Here is a 25,793-nt window from a genome sequence, read left to right as displayed (position 1 = left end):
ATCTTACGCTCGTCACTGTACATTTAGGAAGCCACTGGATTTCATCTGATGCAATCCGGAAAGGCTTCCTGAAGGAGGAGGAATTCCATTTCTCTCTCTTTTGATTATACACAGTAATACAAACTATAATTTAATTTTTTTCTTCTTTTTTAATTGAAGTATAGTTAGTTTTACAATGTTGCATCAATTTCAGGTGTGCAGCACAATACTTCAGTCTTATAGGAACATATATTCATTTTCATATTCTCTTTAACCATAAGTTGCTACAAGGTATTGAATATAGTTCCCTGTGCTACACAGGATAAACCTGTTGTTTATCTATTTTATATATAGTCGTTAGTATCTGCAAATTTGCAAATCCTCTGCAGCGCCGTCCCTGTTCTTGGCCACATTCATTTACTTTTTGTCTCACTGACTCCAGAGATGAATCAGGATTTACCCCGCTCAGGTGAGTCAGTGGCCTGGAGCAGAGATCCTTTAATACAATAGATTCGTGCCGGGAAGTGAACGTTTTCCAGTGGCCCGGAGAGCCACAAGAGATCCTGTTAGTCGGAGTTTGGAAGTGAAGTGTGTCTATTCCCACTTGGGGTGTGTCAGAGGTCTCTGCCATCATTAGTTCCGTGGGGATTTCTGCGTGTAAGGCATTTGTTGTCACGTTTGGGTTGCTGCAGGAGAGAAAAAATTGCTACAGTTTGCGTGAGCCAGAGCTGTGTTTTGGTCAGGAAGCCTACCGTAATTTTTTCTTAAACTTTGGTCCACCAAGCTCTTGAGGCTTGTCTCAAACAATACCAAGCAACAGCACCTTTGAAAGACTCTCGTGTCTGTTAGAATTTGGACTCTTCTTTTGACGCCTTTGTTCTTCCCTTACTTCTCAAAGTGTCATTCAGGGAGGGAGGGTATAGCTCAGTGGTGGAGCACATGCTTAGCATGCACGAGGTCCTGGGTTCAATCCCCAGGATCCCCATTAAATAAAATAAAATTTAAAAATAAACCTAATTACCCCTCCCCCCCAAAACCCTCAAATTTTAAAAGCAATCAAAGTGTCATTCATTCATTCATTCATTCAGCAACCCTTTGCTGTATCTACTAGGTGTTCCAGGAGCCAGGGATTCAGCAGAGAATAAAGCAGCATGCTTGACTTCAAGGAGCTTCCCTTCTTGTGCAAAAAGACAGTTTTTTAAAATGAGATGATAAGTGTCTTAGAGGAAAAGGCAGCAATGTAAGGAGGGTATGACTGCTGAGGTCGTCTTAGGAAGACATGTCTTAAAAGGGGAACTTAACTGAAACCTACACACACTGACCCACTCAACCATCCATATCCCCAAGGATACAGGCCAAGGGCGTGGCAAGCGCATGGGGCCTGAGGCAGAAGCCTGCCGGACCCAGATCAGGCAGAAGCCAGGGAGGATTTGAGCCTTTCTTATTGACTTCAGTGCTCTGTTTGAGAACCAGGCTTGAAGCTGAATGGAAGAGGTGGATAATCTGGCCAATCCCTGCACACATCCCAGATTTAAAATGTCTTTGTTCTTGCTTTTTCTCTGCCTGCTACGTTTGTTCCCCCAGACCCTGGATTGGCTCTCTCCCAGTTTCCTTCAGGTCTCTGATCAGATAGCATCTTATTGAGAAGCCTTCCCTGGCCACACTGTTGGTGTCAGATAACCAGCGTTAGGAATGGAAATCATTTTCTCCACCCAATCTGATTATTTCATGAGAGCAATGGCTCACTCTCTACATTAGGGGATTAAGAATGATCCCATTTGAGATGAGAAATACTGGAAAGCTTCAGTGACCCAAGAAGGCCTGAGAAACAAATTGCTAATTCACGACTTACACCATCTAATGGGGGTGAGTAACGGGGGACCTCCGTGGGTTCCCTGGTGAATAGCGGTGAGGGTGCAACCTGTTGGGCCTCTACATGAGTCTGGGCAAAAGGAACTTCAAAGTCTGGATTTTACTGCAGGCTTTTCATGCAAAATGGGGGCTGGTACTACACAGGAACACCAGAGTTCAAGAAAAGCTAGGCTTTCCTAATGCTGATTTTCATAGGGAATAAAGGAATTAATAAAAAGTAAAAAGCTACTCTAAGGCCCTTCCAAGTGCCCATCACTAGATGGGTTTATTTCAATGTATTTAAGTTGCAAAAGGTGAAAATTGAGAGCACTGATTATTTCAACATGTTTTAAGACCTAGAGCTGCTATAACTCTCAAGTAGGAAAAAGGATCTCAGTCTTTTAAATTTTTTTTTTAATTGACGTGTAGTTGATTGACAAGGTTGTCTTAGTTTCAGGTACAGCAAAGTGATTCAGTGAGATATATATACACATATATTCTTTTTCAGATTCTTTCCTATTATAGGTTATTATAAGATATTGAATATAGTTCCCTGTGCTATACAGTAGGAACTTGTTTTTTTTTTCTTTTTTTTCTTCTCCATTTTTTAAATTGAAGTGTAACCAGTTTACAATGTTGTGTCAGTTTCTGGTGTACAGCGTCGTGTTTCAGTCATCCATGTATATACATACATTCCTTTTCATGTTCTTTTTCATTATAGGTGACTGCAAGATACTGAGTATAGTTCCCTGTGCTGTGCAGTGGAAATTTGTTTATTTTATATATCGTAGTTTGTATCTGCTAATCCCAAACTCCTAATTTATCGCTCCCTCCCCCACTCCCCCCCCACGCCGCCGCCGGTAACCATAAGTTTGTTTTCTATGTCTGTGAGTCTCTTTCTGTTTTGTGGATAAGTTCGTCTGTACCATTTCTTAGTTCCATGGTATCATATGATATTTGTCTTTCTCTGTGTGGCTTATCTCAAGGATCCCCAAATCTTAATGGTGCTATTGGCCCCAAAAACATCTGGCAACAGGAAGTTTCCCAAGTCACTGAAATAATCTTTGAATCACAGGATCTGTTTCACTCCTCTCTTCACCACCTCAAGACAGAATGAGAGTGTTTAGGCAAAATCAAATACCTTTCCTAAGTACTTCCTCATCGTGACACATTCTCTAAGCACTTTAACTTTAAACATACTATCTCATTTAACCCTCTTTACCAAGTAGGAATGGTTATTAACCACCTCTTATGGATGCGGAAGCAGAGGCACAGACAGGTTGAGTGGCTGGCTGTCGAACTCCAGAAGTCGCCCAGGCAAAACTGGAGAAATCAGTGTCGAGAAGAGTAAAAGTCCTGGAAATGGCGTGATGAGCCGTGGCTACAGAGAAACCCTGTTTTCCAAGGAGGGCACAGTGGGAGATGGTGATTCTACTCTCATTGACACCTCCTCTCCCACAAAACAGATCTGCAGGGCACACTGGCCTCCCGTTGGTCCCAATGTTTCCTGAAAGTTGTTTGCATCCTAGAACTCTTGGGTGGTGGAGGAGGGGTGGACTTTCTCATCTTTCCCTGCTCAGCCCTGGGTGTTCCTGCTCATCATCCGTGCTGCGTGATGAGAAGGACCATGAGCACTGTCTGGTCCACTTTTCGTTAGGAGATGCAAAGCAACTGCAAGACAATTTTGAGAGAAAACACTAAACAATCATAAAGAAAATCCAAAGGGCACTCTCTCTGCTAGCACACAAACCATTTAACCCTTCAGGAAGCCCCCAGATGTTTGTTTCACTGGGACAGTTACTTTGCTCGTGTGTGTGTGTGTGTGTGTGTGTGTGTGTGTGTGTTTTGAAGGCAGAAAGAATCTCCTGAAAATGTCTCCAGCAGTATGCCCTGTACGTCCCATTGCATCAGCTGTCACTTGACATGAAACCAGATGCAGTTCAAGGTCTGACATTCAGCAGACTTCTGTTTATATAGTATGGAGAAACTTTTGTTCCCTTGCCCTATGAGGTGCGTACCATGAGAGATTTGGGGAAAAGGTCACCCAGATAGTAAATAATTCTGCTGAGCTTTGAAGTGAAAATGCTCTAGGAACCTTTATCCTGTCCTTGCCATTTAACTGGTGTGCTTCAGTCGCTCTTAGTATTAATGAATGGCGTAGATCAGAGCTTGTCCCCATCATTCTGTTAGAGGCTTGATCCGAAATCAGAATCATATTTTATCTTTGTTTGGATCCTCTCTCCCTGTGTTCAGGGGAAAGAATTGTGACCATCTCAAAGGAAAAAAAAAGGAATAAAATACACCCCAAGGAAAACCTAGTTAAAGAGCTAAAGAATGACATCTTGATGGAAGAAAATTCCACTGTGATTTTTATTTTTCAAAAAAAAAAAATAGTCTGGTCTTTGAAAAACATATTATCTTTCATGGGTAGGGAGATATCCAAATTATGCCCAGCCAATTTTACAATAAGACCTTGAAAAGCTATGCGGTGAGCTGGAATGAGAGGAGTTTAAATTTTTGATGCAATTCTCTGCTTGGGAAAGTGATAATGCAGCTCAAATAACAGAGAGAGTATTTTCTGCTACAGCGCGACAATCAACATAACGTCTGGGCGTATTAATAATTTCACTCCTAAACTTCTCGACAGGGAGAGCATGGGTCTTAATAGCATTGTTAGGATCCTTAGGGCAATTGAAAAACCCAAAATCATTACTTTCCACTGATAGGCTTTCCTCTCCCAGAGGATGCCACAAAATACCTAGGGTAATGTAGATTTATTGAAATGCCCAGATAGGCACTGCTCAGATGTAACTTTGCAATAAAATCTTCTCTTTAGAAGGGTTTCTCTCAAATATTTCAAGTGGTTTTTTTTTTTTTTTGGTCTTTGTCACTTGAAAAGTAGCTAATGGACTTGACATTGATCTCAAGTGATACTTTCCTGATGATTTAAGAAAGCAAGGAATGAGCACAGGGGTCTGGTAAAATGATGGGGCGCCTGTGATTCAGATCCCTCTCTGACCCATCGTAGGTGAGAACTTGCCCTGTTTGGGCGGGATGGTCCCAAACTGACAAGTGCTGTTAAGCTCGTAATTCAAGGGCAGCTGCTGGTTTGGCACCCGATTCAAGAGTTCCCTCCGCCTTTCGTCCTTTCCCCAGGAGTCGCTGCCTGTACATCGCTGCATTTTAGCTGAGCAGAAATGGCTCTCTGCTGTGATTACAGCCCTGCCTGAAGCACTGGAAAAAATTCCAGGATCCCCCTCGGACCCTCAAGTATACAATTGGCTCTCAAATGCCCATCACCTAACAATCTCCACCTGAAAAATACCAACAACAGCGGGGTCCCAGCCAAAAACCTCCTGTGGAGGACTAGCTTCGGGCTGCCAGGGAGAGATACTCTTAAGTGGTTTGAAGTGTGCCCCATCTGAGATCTAACTTTGATTTGGTTCCAGCAGGGCTCTGTAACAGACAGACCTCGTATTAAAAAAAACAAAACAAAAAAAAAAAAAACAACAGAGGGAATCACCATTTACATGAAATGTCCAGAATAGGCAAATTCATAGAAACAGAAAGCCGATTCCTAGGGGGACTGGAGGGTAACTGCCAATGGGTGTGGGGTTTTCTTGGGGGGTGGGGGGGGAGGTGACAGAAATCTTCTAAAAGTAGGTAGTAATGATGGTTGCACATCTCGCTCAATGTACTTTAAAAATACTAAAATGTACAATCTAAAGAGCTGAATTTTGTTCTGTCTTGGTAAAGTTATTTTATTAATCACAATAAAAAGAGTAAGAGATCAGGCAGAGCCAGGAGAAAACAACCAGGTGAAAACAGAGGGGACTGAAGTCACCTTTCCCCTGCGTCTGGCTCTCTCCTTTGGAAGGACTCTCTGAGGGCAATATGAATTCACGGAAGGAACCAGAATACTCAAAAGAGCGTTCAGCTGGGATGCTCAAAGAACAGAGGCAGAAATCTACTCTGACCCCTCTCTGCCGAGGCTCTGCAAACGTAACCCTCGAGGGACATGAGCTGTTCATTTGTTCACTCGTTCCTGTATATGTGTTCATTCATTCATTCTGTGCTGCCTCTGTGCCGGGCACCATAGCCTTGTGCTGGGCATACGAAAGCAAAAGAGACAGGCTCCTTGCGCGGGAAGAGCTCCCAATCTAGTGGGGAACACAGGAGAGTCCAAAAATAATATAAAACCATGCGCCGAGGGTTATGAAAGAGCTGTGCCCCGCGTGCACTGGAAAGGCGCCCAGATGTAATACAGCTAAATACAAAATATGCAGAGGGAAACTTACATCACTTAACATCCCTGCCCCCCAGCTTCTTCGTGTTTAACATGGAGAGCCGTATCTACACTGAAGGTTATTTTAAGTTTTAAATGAGGTGAAATATACAGAGCGCTTATCACATAGCTGGTGCTTATTAAATGGGAGCGGTCGTTCTTAGATGAGCTAAGGCGTCTTTCTAAACCCTGGCATTCATGAGTGTAGGTAGGGACGATAAAACTGGTTTCTAAGCCTGCAAATGGTCGCTCTTTAAGACTGCAGTCCGGCAATTCTGCCGTGCGACGTTGCCCCGTGTCATTGTGAAGGTGCTCGGGAGGTTTTTTTTTCCTCTGAGATCATCCATTCTGTGTAAGTAAGAGCACTACAAATCATTCCTTACAGGTAAACACCGTCCTTCCCTTCTCTGATGCTCTGGTCAGGCTGAATGGGGCCTTTCCAGGAAGGACAGGTCCCTTCTCCAGAACACAGGCACTGGCCAGAGCCACCTCGGCGTGCCTGCCTGGAGATGAGAAGAAGGGCACAGCCTGGCTGTCTCCTTCATCCTTCCTTCTTTTTTCTCCCCTGTTCCGAAATGTGGAGAAAGGCGCAGCTGCGGCTTGCTCCAGTAACAGCCAGATTCAAGAAATATTGCAGATCAGTCAACCATCCTGCCTGGCCAGCAATGCCACACGCAGGTCAGTAATAAATTTAAAAAGTCCATTCTTTCAGGGACAAATCATTCAGTAGATTTTAAGGACAGGGAAGGAGGGTGCAAGTTGAACATCTGAAGTGTCCAACACTGAGAAACAAATAAGTCAACCTCTCTCCAGATGTGGGAGGTGGCCGGGTCTGGACCCACCTCCATCCCCTCACCCCGGCGCTGTTGGCAAAGTACGTGCAGTCTGAGCCGGCAGGATGCGCGAGCTGGGACCGGCGTGCCCTTGTTTCTGCCTCCATCAGGCCTAATTGCTGCTCATCCCTCCTCCTTTTGGTTGTGGGAGCTGAGGATGCGGCACAGAGGAGCAAGTTTGTGGAGGTGGGGCCTTTGGGGCAGACCCAGAAAAGAGACGGCACCGCGGTTCGGCTGTTCTGGCCTATTTCTCCTGATTGAGGCGGCACCGTAAGGCATGGAGCTCGGAGGTGGGCCATTCCCTCCACTTTATTCGGTTCTGCGATGTAAGCAAACGTGCAAAGAAATGCATCAAGCCAGTTTCCCTCTGTATTTGCCAGGACGTGCATACACCGGGGCAGGGATCCTGGTCCCCTCCCTGTGTGAGTGCACTCAGGGGCCTCATGCTCCTTTGCAGAGCGGGGAAGAGACCCTGGGATCAAATACCAGCTCTGCCACTTATTGAGCTGTGTGGCCTTTGGCACGTTACTTGACCTCTCTGAGCCTCACTTGCAGGATCCGTAAAATGGGGATGGTTGGAGAACACATCCCACAGGAGTGAGAGTACATAGAAATAATTTAGGTACAGCACTGAGCACAGGAACAGACGCACGGGCAGAGCTCAGTTCATATCGTCTGTTGTCAATGTTATTGTTTTGTTGCCATTGACATTAATTGTTTTGTTTATGGAAATGGGACCGTTCTGAATCCCAAGTTCCACGTCTGCAGGCTCTTAGAGAGATGCTCCTGAGACGGCCTGTGTTAGTGCCTGTGCCATGTCACTCAGTCACTCTGCCCTTCTGCAGACAGAATTTGAAGGTGGAGTGGGTCTGAGGTTGGTGATTCGGGGTCCATATGTTAATTTGATACCTCCCTCTGTAAGATGCCACCTCAGCAGGCTGGGAAAGCTGGAGTGCCCCAGGAGGTACACAGCACATCCACCGGAGCCACGGTTACTGCTACTCTTAATACTGTTATTCGTATTATTAATTCTAACACAAAATAATATATGATCATAGGTATTAATAGCTTACTCTGTGCCAAGAATTGTGCTAGGTTCCTCATAGACAGTCTCATTTGATTCCCCCCTCCAACAAATCATATGAAAGAAATAAAATTACTGTACCCATTTTATAGATGAAGAAACAGACTCAGAAAAAAATATGTAACGTTCCAGGCCAACCACCAGCCTGACCATCTGCATTAGCCTCCGCTCACCTTCGTTCTAACCAGAGGCTGTTATTCTTGAAAATCCTTACCTCCGACTCCCTCTGGCTCCCGTTCAAGGTTCAATTTGAACAGGGCTTCCTGGGGCCAGTTTTCATCCCCCATAGACTCCAGGATCTGTGTCCCATCATCCCCACTTCTGGCATCTTCAGATTGCCGTCAAGATGTAACTTGCTCCAAAGACGGGGTTCAGAAGGTAGAGAGTTTGTGGTTAATTCATTATCTTGGGGTCTGAAGGGTTGAACTTCTTAAAGCCCAACAACTGGCATGCTGTCTCCAAGAACGAGTGAATTATTGGCCGTTAGGCAGGCCTCTACCTCTGTTTTGTCTTTCACACATTTTATCATCATTCTTAATTACCCAGAATAATTGGTGTGGACTCTAAGACAAGACCAGGCTCTCTGAGTTTATTCCTGCCCCTCTGCTCTCATCAACACCCTGCTTGGCAAGGGTAGACCCAGCCTAAATGCCTCCCCCAGCTGTTTGTTTAGGAAGAGTCCAACAACAATAGCCAGTTATTATGAACTGACTTCCTTAGTGCCCAAGAAAATTCTTCCTTTATGCGTGATTTAAAATGTGGGCGTTGCTGGTTCCCACATGCTCTCAGAAAACCACCAGTCTAGTCAGCACAAGAGCCGATACTCCTAGAGTTTGTAGTCCCCACACAACTTTGTTGGACTCGATCTTGGTACCCGACAAAGAAGCCCTGCATTCTTTTTCTTAAGACTCCACTGTCCATCAGGAGGCATTTAGGAAGGACAGAATATGTCAATGGCATTCCTGTCGGGCTCAGAATTGCTGGCAACTGTCCCATAGCAAATCTAAAATACTCAGAAGCATAGACCACTCGTGCCGACAAGTCCAAGTAAGCCAACAGGACAGGTGAAGCACTCAGTCAAGCAGTTAAATTTTAAGTACACAAGAATCATCTTCTCCATCCATTAACTGACCTTTGCTCGGAGTCCTATCTGTCCCTCCATAGGTTTTAACAAAGAACCAGTAGGCAGCCCCTCCTTCCTAGGACTGAAAGCCACACGGCACCTAAGAACGAATTCTGGGTTCTCGACTCAAGATCCATCAGATGCGATATGATAGGTTAGCAGCGCAATTTTAATGACAGTTGCCAGTTGCCTGCTAATAGCGTATTTATTAGGTTGATACCATGTAAGCATTTAGGTGACATAGTTATTTGTGGCTCAATTACTTTACTAGGTGACTTCATATTTATGTAACAAGAGAGCCGTTAATAACGTGCACGTGAATTAAGCCCAGTAAGTGCGTGGCACTCCGTGCGGATGTGAAGGTTCCCCCATCAAGCTGACTGATTCATTTTTGGTTCACCGTAGACTGAAGACAACAGCTGCCTTGGAGAATGGCTTTTTCATGTAATTGAGCTTCTTGGAAAGCAGTAAGGCGTGTTGCTGGCCACTGCCTGCATTTTTGAAATAGAACACCATCACATCCAGCACGCACTTTGGATGACTGTAACAAAAAAGTAATCAGCACAAAAAGTGCTCGAGATCATTAGCTGTAGCAGAGGTGGTGTTGTATGAAAGACACGTTCCCCACACAGAATGCTAAGGAACCCGGGTGAAGCCGGCAGTCACAAATGTAAATGCCTACCAGCCGGTAACAGAAATGCACGCGGCCAGCCAGATTAAGGTAACAGGGATTGTTCGGGTTGACGGCAAAATAAACAAACAAGAATCACCCAACGGCATTCAGCTCTATCCAGTTGTTGGATGCAGACTCTGTACCCTCAGTTCGGTTTTGTTTTCAAGGGAAGTCAGAAGTCTTGGAACATCGTTCAAAATCTTGACTTTGAATTTTGGATAATACTCAGCTTGGGGGTTGCTGGTTTGTCACTCCTGCACTAGAGAGATGAGCTCTGGGTTTACGCCCTCTCCTCAAGTTGGGGCTCCTAGAGAGCTGCATGTCCGTCTTCATCCATCCTTTCATTCCGAAGCAATGTGCCGTGCACGTGGTTTGGGGGAACTTGCCTGCCATCGGGTAGCGTGTTTAGCATTTTACATTCATCCTGCCACTCTAACCTTCACAGCTGCCCGACAGGTACTTACGGCTACTTGCATCATTTAGCAGATGCGTACGCTGACTATGAAAGACATGAGGTCTCAGGCCCAGGTTCACACAACCCAAAAGGTGCAGCCCTGACCCTCGAACCCAGATCTTTCTGTTTGTTTGTTGTCAAAATTTGAGCTTTTGACACTTGGAGGATGTCATTCTAAATTCTCGGTTATATAATTACAAAAAAAAAAAAAATCCGTGTTTCAGGAAGAACCCAGTTCTTTGTTATCTCCTAACCCCATGCCTTTCCTGGATGCTCCCACATCGCTGAGTTCACCCCAGGGGCAGCGTTACCTCTCCGAGTCGTCATTGTCTCTTCCTTCTAGCTCCTCTACCTAGCTGAAACGTTTGCGTTTGGGACAGGCAGATACATGAGCAAATTACCATCAGTGCCAGAGAGGAAATGAGCAACAGTCTTAGGAGAGCATCGTTCAACACCGAGGACGGGGGTGGCTTTCCTTGCTGTCGCCCTCAGTCGTTTGATTGTTGCGCAGTGAAAAAGCACGTTGCTTTCTAGGAGGGCAGGGTGAGTGGAGAATGAAGTACCGGTTTCCCCCCCCCCGGGAACCTCCCCTGGATGTGTCAGCAGAAGGACACCCACACGAACACCAGTGGGCAGAGAAGGACCACCCAGGCTGCAGGAGGCAGAGAAACCTCAGCTCAGGGCGAACAGACGAGGAAGCAGGAGGACCCCGGTTGGCTCATTTGGTGCATTAAATCCCTTCCATGGCCTCTTTGTACTTTGGGGAGGGTGTGTGGTCTGGAGAGCTGGGAGAGGGCAGAGGGCGGTGGGGGCAGGGGGCCGAGGGAGATGGAGAGTTCGGGCCTGGGGCTGGGGCGGGTGGGCCCTCCCTTGTACACTGATTCATCTTGCCTTCCCCAGGCAAGTCTCATAATTACCTGACTAATGGAGAATAATGACACCGCTTGGATGGGAGTGGAGGGGGCGAGAAAGGAAGGCATGAGAATTCATTAACCTTGTGTGAGGGGCTTGGATAGTATCTCTGAAGGATCATTATTGCATCATTTCACCCCCTTTCCGCACCTCCTTCCACTAATACGAGGCACACAAATGCTAAATAACTATATAATAATACATTACAAGGCAGACAACAATGCCGGAAAATATAATAGCCTGCTCCAGCAATGAGACTCCCTCAACGATGTATTTAAAATGTCACCGAGTGCAGAATGGAAAATACGAATTACAGGTTCATTTGGAGGACGCGATTTAAAAATCTATATGCCTGTCCCGAGGCGTTTCCCACTGGGTTTTAGTTTTAGTCGTCTTTCTCTGTACACACACACACAAAAAAAAAAAGAAAAAGAAAAAGAAAAAAAAGAAAGAAAAGAAAAGAAAAGAAAAAGAAAAAATCCCCTAAGTCATTTCAGCCCAGAGATGCCAACTTCGAGGAACCCACTTTCCTCCGTATTTTTCTGTCCTGTTTCCGACGGCTGTGATGTTCTCCTAACCTGCTATCTTCTTGACATGTTGTCTTTCTTGTCGGAACGTTTCTGCAGTCTTCCCCACAGCCGCGGAACGTAGATTATACCTTTTGGAGATGTAGCTCGGCCACATAAGGAGACAAGTCGTTGAAATTTGTGTCAAATTGCTTGTTTAAATGACTTGAGCCAACTTCTTCAAGCCAGGACAGCAGGGGCTGAGGATTTTAAAAGTTGGCAGGGGCCAAAATGACAAGGCTCAGCGGTCACCTGGTGAGCTGCCAACCCCGACTGGAGGCTTCAGGGGAAGAAAAAAAAAAAAAACTTTCTCAAAGGACACAAATTAAAAGTCATGTTTCAGCAGCCATTAAGACCAAATTATAGGCTTACGTTGCAGAGTGAACGACTTTTCGTTTTCATTATGCTTAAACTATTTCATCTTGGAGGTGGAGAACGGGTTGCTAGGAAAACCGTGTGTGGAATTGTCATCCGTGCTCATATTTACCGGGAAACATGCACAGAGATGTAGTTCTCCTTTGTCCGTTTTTCCTGCAAGGACGGACGATTTCAAGATTAGAAAACAGGATGCCACTTGGAGTAAGGGTCACAGTTTGAAAACATCAACCCTGACATTCTCCAGAGACGGAGTCTTCAGGGTTCGCCTCTCAGAGGACAAATGGTATCAACCTACTGATCTGAGAGGGCTCACAGGTGTGTTTTGTTGTCTCATTTAGAAAAGTATACATATTTACATGTGCAGATCTCTCTATATATATCATACACAAAAACACATTTTTTAATTGCCTACATTAAAAAAAAAAGCAGGAAATTCTATCAAAAAGTGAAGATCTTTCGCTTTCCTAGAAAAACTAGAAGGTGGGCTGCCTTGAGCCCTCATCCCTGCACGGCCACATGAGCCTGGATACGAGTAGCGGGTCTCCCCACCCTCTCCAGTTCACCCCAGTCCACAACTGGCCCACTTCAGTCTCCTGCCTGGCATGTACTCACATTTGCTACTCCCTGATTCAGAGTCTGCCCTATTCTTACCACCTTTAGAAAGAGGACATGTCTTTAAAGACTGTACGCTGTGTGCTGGTCTACCAGGAAATGGGCTGAGGACTTGTTACAACAGTGATCGGCCTTGAATGTCATGTTACTCTCATTGCTGGAGTTAATACATTTCAGAGAATCCCACTGGTCAGCCCTGGCCAGCCTGGTTTTGCTAACCTAGTTTCTCATTCTTTTTTTTTTTTTAATTGAAGTACTGTCAGTTACAATGTGTCAATCTCTGGTGTACGGCACAATGTCCCAGTCATGCATACACACACATTCATTTTCATATTTTTCCCATTAAAGGTTATTACAAGACATTGAACATAGTTCTCATAGTTTAATCTATTTTTATATATAGTGGCCAACATTTGTAAATCTCAAACTGCCAAATTTGTCCCCTTCCAACTGCTTTCCCTGGTAACCATAAGATTGTTTACTAAGTCTGAGTCTGTTTCTGTTTTGTAGATGAGTTCAGAGTGTCCTTTTTTTTTTTTTTTAGATTCCACATACGGTTTCTCATTCTTCATTTGAAGCCTAGGGATAAAGGCAAATCAAAGCATATTACTTATTTGTAACTAGCCCTGGGATGCCTGAGGCGGTCTCACCTGACTCTTGTTGGTGACGTTCAGCAATTGCCAACAGTGAGGGAGGCTGTGGTTCTAGGCTCTACTCTGCGGGTTTTCAAGTGTCCGGGGCCAAGTTCCGCATCCGCTATTGACTGCCTCTCCTTCCTCTCTTCGCAGGCCCTCCCAACCACCACAGCCAGTCGACTCTGAGGCCCCCCCTGCCCCCTCCTCACAACCACACGCTGTCCCATCACCACTCGTCCGCCAACTCCCTCAACAGGAACTCGCTGACCAACCGGCGGAGTCAGATCCACGCCCCGGCTCCCGCGCCCAACGACCTGGCCACCACCCCGGAGTCGGTTCAGCTTCAGGACAGCTGGGTGCTGAACAGCAACGTGCCCTTGGAGACCCGGTAAGTCCCCGTCGCCGGTCACCCCGGGCTCCCCACTGCATCGCCCAAGCCGGAGCCCCTCGGGTGGCTCGGAGCTCTCCCGGGGAGAGGAACGTCCAGCCTACATTATGGAACGAGTTTACCAGCCCCGTGTTGCTCCCTTGGTAATTTGACCCCGGACGGTAGGCTGATGGGTAATTCCCTGTTCACATGTGTCTCCTTTTAATGCTTGTTTACTTTGTTCGACAGCTCTTGTGTACCCAACTAATAGAATTAGCATAACGTATTTTTTACTCAAAGGCTCATGGGAAAACATGCTTATAAGGGTATATTGACTGAGAGCTGCTGATGAATTATGCATTTGGCCTTTCTCGAGGTAATAAATGAAGATTCATTTGAAATGGAGCGTTTGGGGAGACCTTGAGAAGCAATCCCTGATTCCAGACTGACAGAAGTATAATTTTAATTTATATTTCCTCCAACACGCCGTCTCACTGTAACCCCTCCTGTACACACTAACAGCGTGAAGCCTGAGGGGCAAACAGTAATGTATAAAAACAACCACGAGGAAAGGAGGCAGCACTTGGGTGGGGAGGGAAGAGTTTCGGAGTGTTCCCCGGGTCTGCCTTTGTTTTGTTTCGCCCTTGGTTCTGTCCTTTTCTCACCTTTCCGTCCGCTCTTCCAAAACCATGTCCGCATTAATGACCTGAGGGAAGGGGCACTGGTCGCAGCCTGTTGGGCTGCAGTGTAACTGATGGTGAAGGCTGCGACTGGGTTGACCAGATATTCGAAGGGCTTTGCTGTTCTGTCCCCAGATGCTGTCGTGGTTCAGGTGCTTTGGCTCTTGCTGTTTCCTTGCCTGGAAGAGCCAAGAAAAAAATAAACAAAGAAAGGGGCTAATTTGTCTTGAAATCAAAAGTTCAAAAAGTGCTCACGTAGTTTTTAAACTTTTAATAACTGAGGTGTCAGGAAAGACAGAAAAATAATCTATAGTCTTTCCAGGAAATGGCCAGTGAATTTTCTGCACGCAGCTGGAAACAATTATGCAAGCTATAGCATTTGGTGGCTTGTTTCTTATCTATACGATTTTTTATTTTCTCACGAAGATCTTGAACATGAATAAGTTGTGTGCCACTGTCACTGTAGGCGCTCCAAAGTTTAATAAGTTTTTATTTTCTAACAACTACAGGTTATTTGTAACCATACCTGCCATCTTAATCTCCAAGGCTTAAAACAGGTAAAGCCAATAGAAACTATATGTATATATCATACATACTAGATATATTTAAACACTGCAGTGATGCAGTAACCCCGCTAATGAGCAACTTTGTTGGTAGATTTCCAAGCTGAAAGCTGACTGGTCCACCAGGCTTAATTCAGGTTATTTTCACAGTTAACGGTGGTGGTTAAGGCTGGATGAGACTCTTTTTCTTCCTTGTGTTTATGATCAGCCATAGACTTCATTGGGCACCAGTCAGCCTATTTTGACATTGGCTGACTATTGTTAGAAAAATAGCTCCTAGATAGAAAGCCTATGTAGAGTGAGTTGGATGAAGGGAAGAGGAGGAGGAGAAAAGGAACGAGAAATATAAGTAGATACTGTAGCAAAAGAAGGAGGAAAAGGAAGAGAGACCCACCATCACCATGAACAACGAGTTTTTATTGTGCACTTTGTATATGGCCGACATTAGTGGTTTAGATGCGCTGTCCCATTCAAGCCTGAAAGCAATCCAGTGAGGTCGGGAGAAAACGTTATCACCATTTTAAAGATTCAGAATCTAGACTTAGGGGGCAGAGTAATTTGCCAGTGGTCTAGGGCTTCAGCGAGAGGGTAAGTGATGAGCCACACTGGATGGAACTCTGGTGGTCCCTGCACACACAATAAGGTGGTGAGATGTCTGATGGACGAACAGCCACAAACCTATACTTACTGCCCTAATTGTTACATTTTCAGGGAAAGATCCATCAGAGTGTCTGCTCCTTACAAAGAGCCTCCCTTCCGTGCTGAAAACACATACACTGCATAAGCGTATCTCCCAGCTCCTAGTTTCTGATGCCATCAATTGGCAGTAAAGTGTTCCCTTGAAAGGATCTGGAGGAGAGAACCAGCGAAGCCAAGCACATCACTTCCTTGTCCTCCTGACGGTTCTCTCTGAACATACTTTTGACCTGTAGAGTCCTTCTGCAGATCACTAGGCTATTTGGCATTTCTTCTAGGATTCAAGTTCTCAGTGGTGGTTTTAGGGGAGGCAAGCTTGGGGAGTAAATAAGATGGCCCCAAACCTAAGCTTATCAGAAGGTAAAAACAAGCAAGAACAGCATCTGGATTTCTTTGATCAGTACATTCAAGGGCCAAGAATTAGAGACTGTGTAAGACCCTTGAGATGGGGCTGTTACTAAAAGCCAAACACAGATATTTGAAACGCCATTCATGGAATTGAATACATATAGTTTGGATGGGCATCTGGTCTCATATATGAAAACTTCAGCGGTAATCAACAGAATTGTTGAACTTTATGTTTCTCTCTTAAATATTATTTATTTGCTCTCTTATTAGCAAATACTCACTGAACCCCTTGAAAATACCAAGCGCTATGTGAGGTACTGGGGAGGCTGAGATTAAAACATGTATCCTGCCCCTAAAGTTCACACAGTCTAAAAAGAAGAGAGGTACGTAAACAAAAAGATAGTACAGTGTTTACAATAATGCAAGTGTGTAAATTACAGTGGCTGTACAGTTGAGGAGGTTATTAACTTTCCCAGGATGGTCAGGAAAATTTCCTAGCTGATGGGCTTTTTGAGCTGGGTTTGGAAGGATGAATAAGAGTTTACATAGTAGATAAGTGGGGGGGGGAATCAAAGATTATAATCGTTTGTTCCCATTCTTCAGTGCCTTTTCATTATAGTCTTAGAAATTGTAGAACTAAACCGTTTCACTCACTCAAATGCTGAAATATTGTGAGTTTAAGGCTGTCATTTTCTTGCCCACCAGAGGAAATGTCAGTATGGGAGCTCTTTCTTTAGGCGCATGATAGTATACTAGGAGTCCCATTCCTGTCTTTCATACCAAATAAGAATTGATTAACCACATCCGGGAGAGAGAGCCACTGAGCACGAGACATTCTGGAGGTTGTCATCAATTTCAAAAAGGCAGTAGAAATTTACAAACAGCCTCACCGCCTCTGCTCTCATTAATACAGACTTCTGGGTGTGATGGAAGAATTTCCTAACTCTGGGAGGTGGTGAGCAGGCATTCAGCCACCCCCAGAAACTCCCAGCCAAACTCAGTGTGTTCCTTTAGACTAGTAAGGAACAAGCCCTTGCCCCTTTACATTGCTTTTTGATGTTCCTATCAGTCTTAATGAGGCATGTTAGATCTTCTCTGAACTGTGCTTTTTCCATTTTCGTTCTATGGCAAGTAGAATTCAAGGTGCTGATTAAGGAGGCACAGCCAGAAAATAGGAGTGTACAAATTTGAAATTGAACACAAGACAAAAAAAAAAACAAACCCAAAAAAAGAGGGAAATTTCTGTATTAATGTTAATCATCTGAATAACAATGCATGTCAATTTGTACTCCCCAAAGCAATCAATTCATGGGTAAACCATAATATAACCCATGAAAAAACCAAACATAGGGCAGAGGAACTAATTGCAAGCAGTCTGTACTGTCTTTTCTAACATACGTGGAACGAAGCCCCTCTGCCCACTGTCTTTGTCTTCGCCTGCTCTCAGAAGGTCTTAGAACAAAGTCCATGTGTCCTCCTTGGTTGATTTCACCTATCTCCTCCTTCCTCTCCCGAGAGCAACAAGGCCCACAATCTTCCTGGCCAGCTGCTTCTTTGGGAGTTTCTGACGCCAGCATCTCTTGTCTAAAACAGTAGAACGTAGCTCAGTAACAGACCCTGACTTTCCTTCCTTTACGCGTTTCACTGAAGCAAGCTGCTTTCTCAGAATCTATCTCAGTAACAGGTCACTAAGAGAACCCCTAAGCAGGACAAAACTTCCCTCTGAGTTTGCTTTCGCCCTAAAACACCAGAAGCCGTCATTTTAGCCGTCAAGGTCCTCGAGCTGCAAATGAGTTAGGAAGTTGGGGGTTTTTTTGTATGTCATCCGTTATTCATTCAAGAAACATCTGTGAGACCAATGGCCATGGGCCAGGCACAGGACTCAGCAATGAAATAGGAAAGCCAAGTCCTGGCCCTTCCGGAGATTCCAGGCTGGATGCAGACAGAAAGTGAACAGGAGATTAGGCATATGCCCCTACGATGACAGATGTGCAGTATGGAGAAGCCAGACTCCTGAGAAATTGGCATTTAAGCGGAGCCCTAAGGATGAGTAGGTGTTAATTAGACTTAAAGAATGTTCTAGGTGGCAAAAACCAGGACCCCTGGGAGAAGAAACGCTAAGATGCCAGGAAAAGAAATCAAGTTAGAAAGGCCGGCAAGAGCAGGACCGTGCAAGGTTTTGGGGCTGCTGTAAAGATTTTTGGATTCGACCCCCAGAACAGTGAAAAGTCACTGGAGCATTTTAAACAGGAGAATCAAATAATGACAGAAAGGTTTCGTTTTGGCTGTAATTATTTGTAGCTGCCATATGGTGGACAGGCAGGGGTTGGGTGGAAGGAAGGGCAGGACTAAAGGTCCGGTTTGGAGAACACTGTCACAGTTAAGATGGAAAAATGGAGTGGTTTCCTTTAGAGTCCCCGTAGTGACAGTATCCAGAGCTATCTGCCTTTCTCCGACCAGTCTGGCAAGGATGTGAACATTCAGAGATGTGAGATGTATTTTGAAGGTAGGGTCAGTGGGAATTCATGCTGGCTAGAATGCCAAGACTGTGGGTTAGGCAGGTGTGAGCAAAATAACCAACATTTCGACTTAAGAGGCTGAGCGGAGCTTGATGTCGTTTAGAAAACAAATTTCGTTTTCCACATGTTAAATCTAGGAGGCAACAAGAATATTAAGAGCAGCCGTGATCGGCCAGACTTATTTCAGTTCTAAAATAACAGACATAACACAGACGACCGTCCATGCGCAAATAATAGTGTATTTAGTGAATCCAAAGCCCTCAATAATTGAGTTGCTCTTTAAAAAAAAAAAAAAACTCTCCAGAAATTTTGTTCAGTTTAACAGTTACTCTACCCAATTGTATAGCTCTGTGAATAACAACTTTATCAAATACTTTTTTCTCGAGGTTTAGTTTTACAAGATTTTATCAAACCTCTTTACCCTTCGTAAGCATACGCCGCTATCCTTGTGTTATGTACCCAGAAACCGAGGTCGGGAAGATCGCACTAACCTGCACATCTCCAAATACGTAAGTGGCAGAGCTGGGATTGAAGCCTGGGTCTCCCTGACTGCACATGCCACGCTCTCAGCCACCACATGACAGTGCCTTTGAGACTAGAAGAACAAAACGAAACTACACGATGCTTATGGTCCGCTTAAATGGAAATGGTGCCATTAATGCAGTACATCAGTAGCGTGAGGCAAGCAATGATCTGTAGGATGCATTCCAGCCAATTTATGGTTATAAAAATCACAAGCCAGGCAGGACGTAGGGACCCTTGTCTGCAGCTCTGCGGGACTGTCGGCCACCTGGGATGGTAACTCGGGAGTCTCAGGGCTCCGTGGTGGTGGCAGCGTGTGGTACCCGTGAGCTGGGTTACAGAGGTGTCATACCTTGCGTATCATAAAACGGGAGTGGAAACTGACACTGCAGAAGTAAGAAGCATTGCTACTTTTTTAGCTCCGTGTTGTGCAGAACAGTTATTTTCCAAGCAGAGCTTTGCCAGACTGGTCGGAGAAAGGCACACAGCCACGGGTCTGGTGCCTGACCACGTGGCCATCGTTTGAGTGGGGCCACTCGGGGAGTTGTGATAAACACCCAGGAAGTGCTCTGCTAGAGAATGGAGCACATTGGGCTTGATAAATGACACCTCAGAAACCTACTGTGGGCATCAGAATTTCAGAAAACATACTTTTTGTCTTCAAGACCCTGTAATCTCTGTCTCATCCAGACGCTTAACTGGTAGTGCATATTTGCGAATCAAGACGCAAGCCCTTTCGTAAATAAGGTTTTCAGAGATGCATAGTTTGTTGAAACATCCCCACCACGCTGAACTTGGTTCTCAGATTGATTTTTCTACCTAAGGATTAATTTTTTTGACAGAATCACTGACCACTTGATCTTGAGAATATTAAACCAAGGTAACCTGTTTGCTTTTTCTTTCTCTTTTCCTTTAATGTTTACGAGTGAGGTTTAAACTTGAATGCAATCTGGGTGAACCAAATGCATTCCAGCACTTTTCAAATCAATAGGCAGCCTGATTTCTCCCTATTGCAAAACATTATGCCCCCTCTAAATTCTCATCAGAGGCAACATGGAAATTAATGAGACCTTTAGGTGAGCTTTTCAAGCTCAGCCTTATTTTATAGCTTTACCTTGCCTTTTTGACACCATGATCCCGCCTGGCCACCAGCAGCATTTCACGTTGCAGTGCACTTTAATTTTGTAGTTTTCTTAGTCTTCCTTGGAAACTGGCAGCTTATTAATCTCAATAACTGAGCTGCTCAATATAGCAAGCTCTCCAATGAGAAACCAGGCTGTGTCTCTCTTTCATTTTTTTCCCCTCTTGGCAGATGGAGACAAGGGGTTGGTTGTTGGATAGAGGCAGGGAGGGGTGACATGCGTGGTAGAGAAAAAGCCAGTCAGGAGGGGCACCCCGTACCCCACATCACTTTCTGACAATTGGCAGGAAAATAAGAACCTCGTCTGATCCACTGCTCTGCAATTTATGGCTTGCAGTGTTAAACACACTCAAACCCATTAATAAGAAAATAAAGTGTTGTGGCTCGTGTGCAAATTACAAGGTGCATTAGGAAAGAAACAAGCATTGCATCTCATTTAAGACCACCCCAGTCTGCTCTTGGCATGGTTTGCAAACTCGGAAACATCCTTGAAGGTAGAGGTATACAAGGAGGGGCTGTCCTTTTCAAATTCGTCTCCCGCTGTAAAATTAAAGCCCTGTTAAGTTTATTAAAGCTTTGGGGACTTGAACTTGTTACTTGCAAGTTACCACAGCGAAGCCTCTGGGTAGAAAGAACTTTTTTTTTTTTTTTTTAAAGCCATCCCTCAGCAGCCTGGACCATGGGGACCCAATTACAGATTGAGGCCACCTTGTGGTCATGCCTGGGAAGTGCAAGACTCTGCCCTGAGTCTGTGTAAATGCCGAAGACTCTTGGGTTAAGTTCACAGTCGGAAAAAGCCAAATATTTCCATCTCTGTCTGTGCTCTTTCACCCATTCAGCTCATATCAACCGTCATCCCCTTGGGACACTTCCCAAAGCCTTCCCAGAGGATGTCTTACCTGGCTCAGACGGAGAGAGGCGTGATGGAGTACAAGGCTTTTCTAACTCTGGCTCCCCAGTGAGCTCTTTCTTTTCACAGAAGCCAGAGAAGGCGTTCATTCGAGGTTCTCCCAGGCAGGGGAAATAGACTCTGCAACTTTCCCAAAGCTTCCTCTGATGTATTAGTCTTGGCCCCCCCCCGCCTTTGTGAATTGGAACCCTATGTCCCCCAGGGTTGCAGTCCATCACGAAGCACTCGGCCAGTTTGCTCAACTGGGGCTGAAGCCTTTAGATGATTGGGGAATTTCAAAACCTTTAAGCAACTTTTTCTCAGATAGGAGGGGTTTTTTTTCCCCCGCTCCAAAACCGACTGAACAATTTGAGGCTATTCCTTAAGACTTGTTTGCAAATATCCACTTTCAGAAGTCACAACAATGTTAACCACAAATATCACTGTCAAAGTGGTATTTTTAAGTTCCGTATAGAATCACTTTTGTTCAGAGTAAGTGTCCGAGGAATCAGCAAATGCTTTCCATCTCTGTCATCAGTGTTTTAACTGTGTGTGCCTTATAGTTCCAGAGACAGCGAGTAACACTTCTTTCTTATTTGTCAGATTGTTCTGAAATTGTATTTCAATTTGTTAAATCTTCTCTTGGGTTGAAGCATTCGTACGTCCACTTCTCAGCGAGTCCTCCTGTAAAGATGCTGCATACCAGTAGTAGGACGATGAAAAGCTTTTCTTTTCTTTTCTTTTCTTTTTTAAATTATTTGAAGGAATGGGTTAAAAAGTCCTGCCCAGAGAAGAAGCTGGGAAATGTCCTTCTTGCATTGGCATGTGCTTAGATAAGAATTTTAAATGGAAAGCTTAATCTTTCCTGACTTTTTAATCTCTTATCAACCCAGATCCACTCCACTGCACTTTGGAACAGGGGGGTAAGAGGGCATGAGGTGAAATTAAGCACGTTTAAGCATTTGGTGGGACGCTGGGGAAATCTCCCGCACCCCTGTCCCCAACCCCGGCCTATTCCGTGAAATCAAAGAATAAATGTAAAAGCTCCCGGGAGTGGGGCCCGGCGATGTGGGTGTCGCATGCTCAGCTTAGGGCTCTTCTTTCCCTTAGTATGTCATTGTCCTGCAGCCGGGTGCCGAAGGCAGAGGACAGCGGAGGAGAAGCTGTGGCCACCCTGAAAAGCTTTCTACTCCCTGTCCAGGACAGAACACTCCTCTTGGTTTGGTTTTTAGATGTCATCCTCTCTTAAATGCCTGCTTTGTGCCAAGAATTATATTAGGCGCTTTTTTTTTTTTTTTTAATCTGATCTGAAGCCCTGTGAGGTAGATACTGTTGTCCCCGTCAGCATGTCAGGAAGATGAAATTTGGGAAGATGGAAGGTCTGGAACAGAATCAAGATGCAGGCAGAACTGGATTCGAGAACTTAAACTCAGGCATTAGGTTCTCTCTCTCTCCTCTTAGCTTTGCTTTTCTGTTTTCCAGCATCGTTCTTAAGCAAGCCTCCTTTAGTGAGATCTCTGTGGGAACTCCAGGCTAGCCTCTCACGGCTTAGGAACTAGCAGGAAGAGGGTTTCTTCCTCCTGGTATTTCAACAAACCTCCTTTGACGGAGTTTCGGGAACCCACCTAGAGTCGCAGGCCCGCAGCTGACCCAGTCGGGAGGCCGTGATGATTGGCTAGGCCCGGATCCCGTGCCCACGTGGACCCGATGCCGGGGAGGAGGGCGTGGCCACGTGGACCCGATGCCGGGGAGGAGGGCGTGGCCACGTGGACCCGATGCCGGGGGAGGAGGGCGTGGCCGCAGCCAAACCCCGCGGTGTTAGGAGGCCACGCGGTGAAAGCCTGGCGGGCGAACAGGCACAGCCAGGTCAAGTTTAATGCTAGTTTTGCCCCAGCCACTTTCTCTTATTGCCCAAATACAGTGATTTTTCTCCTCTGGCCTCGCGGTCCTGGCCAGGGTGGGGGGCGGGGGAGGTGCTGGGCACTGGGTTCCCTCACTTGCCTGGGCACAGAAGGGGGTTTACAGCGGATTGCAGTGTGAAGTGGCGTGAATGCGGCCCACGGAGTAACTCCCCTCCGCTGCTGATCCGTCCCCCTCGCTGCTTCACTTCCCAAACGTCCCTCGACGTTACCTCCGAGTTCTGTGCAGCCGCTTAATGCGTTTTAACTTTGATTAGTCTCCTGATGTCCCTTTTAAGCCATCGTCTTCTTTCCTGCGAAAGTGCTTGGATTCCCACATTTTCTAATTAAAACGTGCTCATTTATTGTCTGACTAACCAGTGCTCTTTACGAGGGCTCATGATGAGAAAGTTAACTCGGAACAACTCAGTGCTTTTCTCATCTCCTAAAAGTGCCTGGAGAAGCAGTTTTACCTTTGTCCAGGGGAAGTCCTTGGGAGAATTTTTGGTTTTGCTTTTTATCAAAATGGTGAATGGGAAACATTTAATTCCATGCGCCAAGCTTCTATTCTCAGCGATATAAAAATGCATTTTATCTTCCGTGTGGTGAAAAGCTTCTATAGGACGTTTTGCAGGGGTCAGTGTGCTCCATCAGGGACCTTATTATAGGTAATGTTGGAATAGTTCCACATTTCATTAGACAAAAAGTTTTGTCCTGAAAGTCAGCGTGTCCTAATGTCAATAATTAGGCTCACTGCTATGTACAGCCCTGTGATTTAATCTCTCACTAGCTGGAGACAGGCTTGGTGTAGTGGGGGAAAGGTAGCACCCGTACATTTAACCCCCACTAGAATTTCAGTATGATACTGTGTGTGGCACTGGGGTGGGTGTGAGAACCAGGTTGGAAGGACACACTCAGTGCGTGTCTGGGTGTGCTTTGTGTCTTCTGAGATTTCGCCGTCATTGGCCCTGTCTCAAAACAGGACAGAAGCGGGTTTACTTCTGTGTTAAGATGAGGGCAGCCTCATGTCCTGCCCACAATGTGCATCTCTTAATTCACAATGCATTCAATTTGGGGGAAAGGGGAGAGTACAGACTTTTTTGCAGAGCGAAGGCTGAAGGGCTGTTTCCGGGAGAAAGGGAGCAGGCAGAGGGGAGGGCAAGGAAGGAAAGGATTTGGTGGTGAGGTTACAGAAGGCAGTACCTGCCGTCTTCTGGAGGCCCCTTGATTCTGACCACTGCATCCAAAGGCAGACCAGGAGAAGGATGCATGGTCCACGTGGTTTAGGTTGACTGATCATTTCAGAGAAGAGGGAATCTCTTGGCAGCACCCCAGCCGAACTTTCAGACTGGAATGCATGTTCAGGTCCCTTGTGCAGACGATGTCTATTGGACTGATGAGGACAGTGAGGCCAGATGACGCGTGGGCCTCACACGCTGAATGAATGTCCAAGCAGAGCTGCAGGCAGGCCTCTGGCTAGAGCTCTCCTTTGGCTGCCTCTCTGTTTCCTGCATGAGGATTGTGGGACGTTGTCCTCTGCTCGTCACCCACAGGATCTTTATCTCCCTTTCCTTCTGCAAAGGAATGGTCAAGAATTGAAGGCAAAGAATTAGAAGCACGTAGTACAGTAGATTTGCTATTTCCAGTCATTTTAGTACAAAATGTGTTCATTCTCTCAGTAAAAATATACAACAATTAGAAAGGTAAAAAATGTTTTCAAGGAAACCTCTTTTGAAAGTTTATTATTTTAGGCTTCCAGAAATGCTTATGGGTATCAGCATATTTTTTTTTAAGTTTAATATAAATGGGATCACGTTATACCTACCGTTTGGCAACTTCCTTTTCTAACTTCATGAGAAATCGTAGAAAGCATTTCAGGTAATTTTGTGCAGACCTACCTCGTTCTTTTTTAAAGTCTGTGTAGTATTCCATCATGCCATAATTTATTTAACCAATCTCTTCTTGATGGGCATTTAGATTGCTTTCAGGTTTTTGCTATTACAAACAAAAATGTAACACAGAGTTGTGTGTGTGTGTGTATCTTTCTTTGCCTACTTACATGATTATATTCAAAACTTAAATTCCTGGCAGTGACGCTGCTAGATCAAAGGGTACATATAATGTGCATTTTGAATTTTGATGGATTGTGCCAAATGAGGTCTATCTGAATGCGAATGTTATAGTCTCTCTTGATTCCTCCTTTAATAGCCTGAATTTCTTTTATGGGTTTAAAATGAGAGCCCTGACGTCTGCAGTGTTGGATTTCAGACAGAGAATGGAAAGGATTTTCTTTTTCAAGGAATAACGTGCTCCATAATACTCGAATACTCTGGGCACTCAGCTCCCCTCCATACGTGCCAGGGAGAGTGAGAGAGGGAGGCAGAGCTGTGGGGAGAGTCAGACCCGCTCTCTGCCCTTGGTTCTGGCCGTGGGGACCTTTGGCTTCGTCCCCAAACTGTGCCGATGGGTTTCAAGACTCACCTTTGCTACTTATGGTTTTCTCGTTGATAACTTGGCAAGGTTTTAATTTGCCTCTTTCCCCATCTACCTCGCCTCCGTCTCCCTAACGGGGTTATTCTAAGGATGTCTAAGATGACTTAGTCAAGTTTCTGAGTCCCCAAGAGAAACGCCGAGCACGGCGGTCTTACTGTTCTAACTATTACAGGAGCGCACGGTGATCAAGGGCTTGAAAATCCCGCACGGAAGACAGCCTCTGTGGTGTAAGAAGTATGTGTGGGCTCCGTCAGTAAGGGGCCCTCGGGCCAAACTTACGTAGATTCTTTGT

General features: G+C 45.3%; 1 protein-coding gene across 7 annotated transcripts in view; it reads left to right on the top strand.

The window, feature by feature from the left end:
* Positions 1–25,793, top strand: part of TENM2 (teneurin transmembrane protein 2) — a 404,559-nt gene that overhangs the window by 111,037 nt on the left and 267,729 nt on the right. For all 7 annotated transcript variants that reach the window (XM_074350320.1, XM_074350321.1, XM_074350315.1 and 4 more), the window contains one exon: positions 13,539–13,773. In XM_074350320.1, coding sequence (XP_074206421.1) covers positions 13,539–13,773 — 235 coding nt within the window. The remainder of the gene's footprint in view (positions 1–13,538; positions 13,774–25,793) is intronic.

This window comes from Camelus bactrianus, chromosome 22 (genome assembly GCF_048773025.1).
Source record: "Camelus bactrianus isolate YW-2024 breed Bactrian camel chromosome 22, ASM4877302v1, whole genome shotgun sequence".
NCBI classification, from domain to species: domain Eukaryota; kingdom Metazoa; phylum Chordata; class Mammalia; order Artiodactyla; family Camelidae; genus Camelus; species Camelus bactrianus.
This window is presented reverse-complemented; position numbering and strand designations above follow the sequence as displayed.